Source organism: Ailuropoda melanoleuca, chromosome 20 (genome assembly GCF_002007445.2).
Source record: "Ailuropoda melanoleuca isolate Jingjing chromosome 20, ASM200744v2, whole genome shotgun sequence".
Taxonomy (NCBI): Eukaryota; Metazoa; Chordata; class Mammalia; order Carnivora; family Ursidae; genus Ailuropoda; species Ailuropoda melanoleuca.
The window spans coordinates 22,633,905-22,644,878 of record NC_048237.1 but is presented as its reverse complement, the minus strand read 5'-3'; the positions used below and the strand labels follow the sequence as shown (position 1 = coordinate 22,644,878).

At 32.8% G+C, this 10,974-nt stretch overlaps 1 protein-coding gene across 1 annotated transcript in view; it reads left to right on the top strand.

The window, feature by feature from the left end:
• Nucleotides 1-10,974, top strand: part of MDGA2 (MAM domain containing glycosylphosphatidylinositol anchor 2) — a 760,567-nt gene that overhangs the window by 711,469 nt on the left and 38,124 nt on the right. The window contains exons 11-12 of the mRNA XM_034648539.1: nucleotides 4,608-4,785; nucleotides 8,735-8,755. Of these exons, the coding sequence (XP_034504430.1) occupies nucleotides 4,608-4,785; nucleotides 8,735-8,755 (199 nt within the window). The remainder of the gene's footprint in view (nucleotides 1-4,607; nucleotides 4,786-8,734; nucleotides 8,756-10,974) is intronic.

Genomic DNA, 10,974 nt, shown 5'->3' with positions numbered 1-10,974 from the left:
ACTTACAGTAGAATGTTAGTTTCAGGCTACAATATAGTGATTCCATACTTCCATAGGACACCTAGGCTCATCACAAGTGCCCTCCTTAATCCCCATCACCTAGTTAACCCCCTCACCTTCCTCCCCTCTGGTAACCATCAGTTTGTTCTCTAGAGTTAGGAGTCTGTTTCTTAGTTTGAAGCTAGAGAGTATTATGCTAAGTGAAATAGTCAAAGACAAATACCCTATGATATCTCCCATGTCTCTCATATGCGGAATTTAAGGAACAAAACGAATGAGCAAAGCGGGGAAAAGAGAGCGATACTAAGCTGTTTTAAGCTCAGCGTCCCTCAGCTGTGATACAAACCCAAGGCACGTGTAAAATCCATGTGGGGACTTGTCCGTCCCCCCATGGGACTTAGGAGACAAGGGGAACCAGTGTGAATGCAGAGCTTCTGCTGTATGCTGTGTCCTGAGTCCTTCTCTTTGATCTCGTTGTCTCTAGTCTGCTACTGTCTGTAACACTGTTGCAGGCCAACTCCTTAGCTTGTAAAGTGGAATCAAACCTTACCCATCCCCCCACTCCCCTCGCTCTCCCTGTTCTTGACGTGTATAAAAATCCTCATTCTTTTATGCCCACATCAAACTTTAATATTGTTTTTTATAAGTTTTTGTTTATCTGATGATGGAAATGGTATTATGATTTTAATTTCCATTCTTTTAGTACATGGTGAGGCTGAGACTTGACGTTAATTGGTTATTTGGGTTTCTGCATCTATGAAATACCTGTTCCTATTAGCCTGATTTTGCTCTTGATTAATTTTTCTAAGTTAGAAGAGTATTAATATAATCTATTTAGCTGTACATGTTCTAAATATCTTATAAATATCTTCTTCAAACATCTGTCTTTATCTTAGCTGTTTAGTGGGGAGAACTGATGAGAACTTTTTATGTCAAAATTTTAAATTTAATATTAATTTCAAATTTATGATTGGCTAATTTACCAATCTTTTCCTTTGCTAATTGTGCTTCTCTATTCTGTTTAAGAATTCAATGTCATACTTAAAGTCATGACAATATTCTTCTGTATTATTTTCTAAGTAGTTTAACTTTTGCTTTTTAATTTTGTCTTATTTGATCTTTGTGAGACTTTTTCTTTTTTTTTTCTTTTTTTATTTTAAAGATCATATCCATTCATTTCAGAGAGAGAGAGAGAGAAAGAGTGTGCACACAAGCAGGGGGACGGGGCAGAGGGAGAGAGAAGCAGACCCCTTGCTGAGCAGGGAGGCCAATGTGGGGCTTGATCCCAGGACCCTGAGATCATGACCTGAGCTGAAGACAGATGCTTACCCTACTGAGCTACCCAAGCACTCCTTCCTGAGACTTTTTCTATATAAGATGTGAGCTAGACATCAAATTCATGGGTTTTTTTTCCGTACACATAACCAGTTGGATGATAAATCTTATTTTGTCTTCTATGTGAACAACCCCACAAATATATATATGGGATTTGTTTTATTCCATAATTTTGTCATTTTTCTATCCTGTGTTAATTGCATATATTTGAGATTTACATATCCAGAAGTATAACAGATTAGGCTATATAATTAAGACCAACTCACCCTCAGAAAACAAGCAAATATATAAATATATGAAAAAATATGTATGCACATTTAATTATATAGTATGTATGTGCATATATATTACCAGGTAAAAATGTAAGGAAAAATGGAAAGACAAAGTATTGTAATTGGAATATCCCACCCAAATTGCTTTTGCCTTTGGCTTCTCACCAACCCACACACACTTGAACTTTGAGTCTTATAGTTTGGCAGTGGTGATCAAACAGGAATCAAAACCCAAGGTCTGCCCAAAGCAAGGGATCATCTCCACTTTAATCTGTGACTCCAAAGGGTTTAAAATGAAAGCAAAAGTGAACCACACTGTTGATGCGCTTAGGAGCCTGTCAGAAACAGAGGTATATCTCTGAAGGAATATAACTGTGTCCTAGATGGCAAAGAACCCCCAGTAATAGTATTTTTAGTTACATGATCAACACACAGTTAAAAACAAACAAGAAAATACAGAGAAAAGTACCAAGAACACGGATACTATACACTTCAGATATAAAAATATTATAAAGCAACTATACTTACACTACTTATGTGAATAAAAGAAAACTGAAAATGTATGCAAATAAAAGAAAATTAGGAAGTGGCAGAATAGATTTTTTTTAAGACTTCATTCCTTTAGAGTAGTCGTAGGTTCATAGTAATACTGAGCAGAAAGTACTATGATTTCCCATATACCCCCTGCCCCAGCACATGCTTAGCCTCCACCAGTAACAACATCATCCAACAGAATGATCCATTTGTTACAATTGATCAACCTACACTGATCCATTATTATCAGCCAAAGTCCATAATTTACATTAGGGTTCATTCTTGGTGTTGTATGTTCTGTGAGTTTATAATTACATGTATCCACCATGATATCATACAGAGTAGTTTCACTGTCCCCCAGATTCCCTGTGCTCAGCTTATATATACTTCCCTCCCCTCAACTCCTGGCAACCACTGATCTTTTTACTATATCCATAGTTTCACCTTTTTCCGAATGTCATGCAGTTGGAATCATACAGTATACAGCCTTTTCAGATTGGTTTTGTTCACTTAGTAGATGCATTTAAGTTTGTTTTATGTCTTTTCTTTTTTTTTTTTTTAAAGATTTTATTTATTTATTCGACAGAGGTAGAGACAGCCAGCGAGAGAGGGAACACAAGCAGGGGGAGTGGGAGAGGAAGAAGCAGGCTCATAGCAGAGGAGCCTGATGTGGGGCTCGATCCCGTAACGCCGGGATCACACCCTGAGCCGAAGGCAAACGCTTAACCGCTGTGGCACCCAGGCGCCCCATGTTTTATGTCTTTTCATGTCTTGATAACTCATTTTTTTTTGGCACAGGTCATATCCCATTGTCTGGTTATAGCACTGTTTGTCTATTCATCTACTAAGGGACAGCTTGGTAGCTTCCAGGTTTGTCCATTATGAATAAAGCTGCTATAGACATCCATTCATGGGCAGATTTTTGTGGAAACATAAGTTTTCAGCCCCCTTAAGTAAATACCAAGGGACACAATTGCTTGATAATATGGTAAAGGTATATTTAGTTTTGTAAATGAAAACAAAACAAAACCCAAACTATCCTCCAAATTGGCTATACCATTTTGCATTTCCATTAGCAATGAATGAAAGTTACTTTTGCTGCACAATCCCATCGACATTTGGTGTTGCCAGTGTTCTGGATTTTGACTATTTTAATAGGTATGCAGTGACATCGCATTGTTTTAATTTGTATTCCTATGATGACATACAGTTCAGCATCTTTTCTGTTAAGATCCATGGTCCATTTTTTAACTGGGTTATTTGTTTTCTTGTTGTTGAGTTTTGAGACATCTTTATATATTTTGGATGTGTCTTTTGCAAATATAGTCTCCCAGTCTGTGCTTCTCTTTCAGTTGTCTTGATACTGTCTATTGTAGGGTAGAAATTTTTAATTCAGGGAAGTCCAGCTTATCACCTATTTCTTTCATGGATTGTACTTTTGGTATTGTATCTAAAAAGCTCTTGCCAAACCCACAGTCATCTAGTTTTTCTCCTATGTTATCTTCTGGTAGTTTTGTAGCTTTATGTTTTACATGTAGGTCTGTGATCATTTCCAGTTAAATGTCATGAAAAGCATAAAGTTTGTATTTAGATTCAGTATTTTGCATGTGGAGGCCCAGTGTTCCATTGTAGTTTGCTGAAAAGACTGTTTTTGCTCCACTGTGTTATCTTTGCTCATTTGCCAAAGATCAGTTGACTTTAAACAAGATGTGGTATATATACAGTGGAATATTACTCAGCCCTAGAAAATAATGAAATCTTGCCATTTGCAATGACATGGATGGAGCTAGAGAGCATTATGCTAAGTGAAATAAGTCAGCCAGAGAAAGACAAATACCATATGGTTTCACTCATATGTGGAATTTAAGAGTCAAAACAAATGGGCAAAGGGGAAAAAGAGAGAGGCAAACCAGGAAACAGACTCAACTACGGAGAACAAACTGATGGTTACCATGGGGGAGGTGGGTGGGACGATGGGTTAAATAGGTGATGGGTTAAGGAGTGCACTTGTCATGATGAGCACAGGGTGATGTAGTAAGTCCTGTATCACTGTGTTGTATACCTGAAGCTAATGTTAACATTTTATGTTAACTAACTGGAATTTAAATAGAAACTTTAAAAAAAGAAGAAAAAAAGAAGTAGTTAAACTTATCTCTTCAAACCTCTGGATTGATTGAGACTGCAGTCGAAACTATTGTTTTATCCTCTGACTCTTAATAAAATGGCATATTAAGTCTGTTTAATCAGCCAAACTACTCTGTGATAATTTGGTAATTATCTGCAAACATCTACAAAATTTGTTGCTTATTATAGAAACTTGAACTTTAATAAAATGTGTTCATATAATGTAATGTACTTTCTTATTTAATAAAATTTCAGAATGCTTTTTTGTCCACTTGTTAGAACACAGTAGTTCTCTCTGAAGAAAATATTGGGGATATTATTACATAATTCTTTTGATTTCAGGCTGGACAGCAGCGTTGGTGGGAACAGGAGATTAAAATAAATGGAAATATTCAAAAAGGAGAATTAATTACATATAACTTGACTGAGTTAATTAAACCAGAGGCTTATGAAGTCCGACTAACTCCTCTCACCAAATTTGGCGAAGGAGATTCAACAATTCGTGTCATCAAATATAGTGGTAAGTAGTCTTTTATTTAAAAGTATTCATTTGCATATTAAACTGTCTGGAATATGTACATTGCAACTATCTATTAAATTTAGAAAAAAACTAAAATTTAGCATACTGATCTTCTCTGTCATCAGCCAAGTGACAAAAAAACAAACAAACAAAAACAACCAGCAAATAAACAAACCCAGAAAACGTAATCACTATAAATTGTAATATTTGATTTAAATGTAGACATGTAGAATAATGTTTCAGTAAATACTGAATCAATGTGATGTTGTCAACAATGTCTCTTTATCCTCTATCCCATGCTATGATACAATAATTCTGCATTTTTCCCAAATTCTTGATGTCTTTAAAATTTACATCAAGAAGTTAGCAAATGTTATCAAAGCTTGTTTTTTAATTGATAGACTTGATGTTTTAAGCATTTTTAGATTTACAAAAAAAAATCAAGCAGGAAGTAGAGAGAGCTTCCGTATGTGTCCTTTCCCCCAACACAGTTCCCAGTATTATTAACATCTTTCTTTAGCAAAATTTCATGCAAAGTATTGAATCTAAATACAAACTTTGTACTTTTTGTGACATTTAACTGAAAATGGATCACGGACCTACATGTAAAACATAAAATTATTAAACTACTAGAAGATAAAGAATACTGACCTACTGTTATTAAAGCAAGCAGTTTACACTAGTGTTTATTATTGTGTTGTGCAGTTATATGAATTGTGAGAAGTGGATAATATAATTTATTCACCATTACAGGATCATACAGAATAGTTGCACTGTCCTAAAACTCCCCTGCTCCATTTATTCATACCTGTCCCCTCCAAACCTGACAACCACTAATCTTTTTATCGTCTATAGTTTTGTTTTTTCTAGAATGTTGTAGAATTGGAATAATAGGGCATATAACTTCTTCAAACTAACTTATTTAATTTAGTAATATGCCCTTAAGGTTTTTCCATGTTTGAGGCTTGATAGTGCATTTCTTTTTATTCTTTAATATCCCATTGTATAGATGTATTGCAGCTTGTTGAAGTACATCCTAGTTTTTTTTAGTCATTTTTTTCTTTTAGATTGCTAATGTTAAAAATATCTAATTGTATGTGGCTATGTTGGTGTGCATGTTAATGAAACAGATTAATATTTTATCAATTGAAATTTATGTGAATTTTTTCAATTGAAATTTATGATATTTAGTGACTACCTCTAAAATTGTCAGTATATTTTTCAGGGTTGAATGAATCATTGGCAAACTATTTCATATTTATTTCATTACTTTAGTGAAATATTATTCTCTTTATCATTGATTACCAGGACTTGATTTAAAAAAATAATAGAATGTGTTTCTTTGCAGTTGGCGTTCTCCATTTAGTTTAGCATTAAGCATGTTTTTCCTACTTAAGAGGAAAACTGAATACTATCAAAAGTAAAAAATACAGTGAAATTATTAAAATCTCATTAGAGTTGCTTTTCACATGAAATCACTTATTTTCACTCTCTTCTCATCAATTAGATGTATTCAATTTTCAATAAAAAGATGAAATACAATTTAGAGTAGAATATTAATAGAAGATCATCGATATAAAAGCATTAGAATAACTGAGTGTCTTTTTCTTGAATATGGTCCTTTAAAAATATACATTTGTAAAAGCATTAGAATCACTGCACATCTTTTCTTGAATGTGGTTCCTTAAAAAGATACCATTTTTGTTAATGACAACACATAAAATTTAATGACGGTAACAATTGTTATTCAGTAATTACCTCCATGATTCCATTGGGCACACAATTATATAGCATCTCAATATATTTTTTCTAAAGTTTTAGTTTTATATATTTTATAAAATATGAATTATTATCTCCTCTTATCCAAGTTTTATGCTCCCTGCCCCTAAGTTATAAAACTGTAGACAACTCAATAAGAAGGGACATTAGAACAATGCACTGATATCCATGTTTTTAAAAAGAAGGTACTAGGACACTGAAAGTTTCAGTGTCCTGCAGAATTAAACAACTATGAAATGACAAACTCTGAACAGAACTAGGTCTAGTTCACCCTTTCGTGGCAGAGGATCCATGTTGCTTTGCTATGTTTAAAAATGATATGACTTTTCTTAAAGAGAAATAGAGAAAAAAATCTTTATAAGCTCAGTAGTTTTACTGAAAACTCTGAGGCAACAGAGTAAAAAGAAAAGTAAATCTGGAAAATAGATGTTATGGTAGTTTCAACTTTACCTTTACATTCTTAGGCATACTTATTAAAGTCTTAAACATTTTAATTAAAATTACTTTTATATAATATAGATTTGGGTAAAGTTTACTTAAATGGTATTTAGATGTTTATGAAAAATGATACATGAAAGTTCAATTGTAAAAAAAAAATGGGCTCACCAATATTTAGAATTTAGAATGGAAATTTTTACACGGTTAAATCTGCTACTTTTAGTGAATTTGATGACTAGTAATATCATAGCAGAAGATTCTGTTAAAACTCAGTGTGGTTGGAGGTTAACTGTAGATGTGACATATTTTTTAGAACCAAATTAGAATTCAAAGATGCTTAATTCTTTGTGAGATAATACATAGACAATTTTAAAATTTCATAATATTTTAATTATGAAATGATTTTCATTTCTACTGATTAATTTTCAAATTATAATATATTGACATCTTGCAAGAAAAATAATTATTATTTTTTCTCCACTTCAGTGGAACTAGTAGGTATATAGTTCCCTCTCTACTTACTTATTTCATAATTGGCAATGGGCAAACAGAATCAGAAAAACAAAGTAATAGAAATTGTCTATCTTCTGTAAGAGATAGTAAAAATATTTGATTGAGAAACTAACTCACTTTGTTAAAATGTATTTCAATGTACTAATGTAACAATTACTAGGAACGTGCTCTGTGCTCGTGTATGCGTTTTTTACTATCATACTTCATTTGTAAAGTCCAAGTTTAACAAAAGTGGTTAATGGAAAAGCACTAGAATTAAAAACAGAGCAAACTTCTGCAAGTTAGATTATCTGCCTATTGTAATCTTGGGAGACCACAACAATGCTTTACTTCATCCAGAATGAATTTTTTTTCTCAAAGTGATAAAATAACTAATCAGATACACAGATGCCATTTTGTCTGTTAGATTAGATATATTTTTGTTGTTTCGGTAAAATGTATTCATTTCTCTTCATGTAGAAATCAATTGTCACTTGTATTGTAAACACAGTTTTTTGAGATAAATATGTCTTCTGGTGCCCAAAAACACAACTGTATTGTTTGTTATTTGAAAACTCTGTGTGTGTGTGTGTGTGTGTGTGTGTGTAGGTAAATGTAATCAAACAAAGCAGGACTGGTGTAGCTACTTGTTTTAGGGTGCATGTAATAACATGCTATAAGGATTGCTTTATTTTCGTATACACCATGTTATTTTCACCNAGGTAAATGTAATCAAACAAAGCAGGACTGGTGTAGCTATTTGTTTTAGGGTGCATGTAATAACATGCTATAAGGATTGCTTTATTTTCGTATACACCATGTTATTTTCACCAGAAGTAGATAACAGCAAAAAAACTAAAGTGTAATTTCTGTTGGATAATTGCTTTCATTGTTAAAACATCTAGATTATAGGTTGGCCTACTGTCAGCCTGAGTTTTGATTTCTGGGGGTTTTTGCACTGGTTAAGATATAAAAGATCAGCAACTCTGTTCCTTGGAAAATGAACGAATCCCACATGCTATTTAGCATTGATCTTTTGGGTACTTTGAGGCTGTTATTGCTGAGCTCCAAAGTAGATTCTATTCAATCGTCTAGAACAAAATGGATTGCACACATAATTCTCCATGGTCACAGTGGGGAAGATCATTAAGTTTTGATAAGGAACTATGAGACACTGTTTAGACTTTTATTTATAAAAGACATTCAAGCCATACTAACATGATTTTTGTTTTTCTTGTAGCTCCTGTTAATCCTCATTTGAGTAAGTATATTTTTATTTTAATAATGCTACAGCATTTCACAATTAAGAAAAGTAGAAAACTCATAGGCAGATAAAGATTATTAGCAACTGTTCATATTTGGCTTAAAGTGGAATGGCTTAGAAACAGTAAAACTGGCATTAAATATGAATTGTGAATTTTAAATTTCGACGGATATGGTTATAAAGACAAACTGTTTAATATTGATCATTGATTTTTTTAAGTTCTCCTAAATATGTAGCCATTTCCTCCAACTTAACATTTGTTATTTGTTTAATTATGGGATTATGTTTTTCTTTTGTGGCAGTGCATATCATTTATATTACTATTATGTGTTTCTCTAATTTTCTTTTTTTTAATTTCTATATTCCAGTTATAAAAGACTATAGTTAGAAAGTTGGCATTTGAATGGTTTAATCAAGATTTTCCATACATCACTAGTCTATATCCCCATTGTTAATGAAGAAGATAATCTGTTCACCATCCTCTTGAATATTTAACAGTAGAGATTGACTTTGTCTTCCATTTTGGTGTCTACGAATATGTTGTTCTTGGCTAATAAAAGAATGGAGAGCCACCTTTACATTCTTACTCTCATCCTTCCAATATTCTCCATTACTTACACTTAGTGAAGAAACTGTGCACGTCTTTTTTCTCATTTTATTATGTTTCCTTTCTTATAATGGCCTTTCACTGATTATATAATCCAAGACCAAACTACATAACCTGTTGCTACCTTATTTTCTACTAAAGATCATCTTTTACTCCATTTCTGCATATCCAGATTATAATACTGAATACATTTTTAGATCTTTACTGTTTTCATATTGCTTTCATGCACAGTTCATTTTGTTCTCACCAACGACACTTTAATATGGATATCCTCAATCCTTTGAGGTTCATTTATAAAGTTTAGCACAAATGCTTCTTTCTTCACTGGTATTCTCTCCATTTGGCTTCCAAAAACAATTTGTCTTCATCTATGGTATAAGCTATTTTTTTTTATTTTGTCATAAAATACTTGGCAGCTAAATATGTTTCTAATTCCTCTCTGCATCTCACAGATACCACAGCCTCTTATATTTAGCAGGTGTTTAATGATCATTAGTTAAGACAACAAATACACAACAGTTTCAAGATGAATTAATTGCACAGATCAGGCTCTCCCTGGCTTTTACCCAGGATACTATTGCTATTTAATTACTATATTGATTATAATTCTTTTGAAGGTAAATTCTCTTACTATAATTTCATAGAAGTGTTTAAAAAGAGTTGTCATGGGAAGAGTAAAACCTGATACAGGAAAAAGTTGACAAATATTTCAATTCAAGGAAAAGTTTTTGAGTAGCTTTAATTTCCTGGGGAATCACGTATAAAGAAATAGTAGAGGTACTGCTTGCTGACAGATGACTTCCATACAATAGAAAAAGTACCAGTAGTTTCATGGCAAGGGAAGTTGTATAGAAGACATGCTGTTTGAACTGGTTCCTGAAAGTTGAGTGAGGTTCTTTAGGTGAAGAAGGTGAGGAAAGGCAAGGCCTGCCATTGAAAGGACAGTCATGTTCCCATAATAACTGAGCAAAGCTCATTGTGTCTAGAGTATGATATTCAAACATTACAGAAGCCAGAAATGTGACCTGAAGATGAACAACATTAATTAGAATTTGCTTCTTTTAAAGCTTGTATCCTTTAGGTCATAGTTATCCACTTCTTCTCCAACAAGCATTTTGTTGTTGTTGTTAGTCAAACAATGAATTGGATTTTCTCCTTTTAAAATAATTTCCATTATAACTCTCTATACTAAAGATTTCCATTGAATCTATTTTTTTTTATTTTTTACTAAGTGTTCAATATGGTAAAAGATTAAAATTGTTTAGAATAAAGACTTTTAGTAAACATCACACAATGATTTTTCTAAGTTATCGAGAGTAATTATTTTTATATTATTGACAATCATATACATTTCTCCCTTATTAATTGATTTCTTTAACCCTGTGAAAGAACGCTTCAGGTCCCAAAGACATTAAAAAAAAATGCTTTATCAAGCAAACTCATTCATTATACATTCAAACTCTTAATAAATTAGCCAGACATTATTCAATAAGAGGAAAATAGGCCAACATGTAGAGAAGGTCATGTTTTCTTTTAGATTTTGCTATGGAAAATAATTTTTTCTTTCCCTCAGTTAGACCACTTTCACCTGAGATCTTCTTAAGTGGCA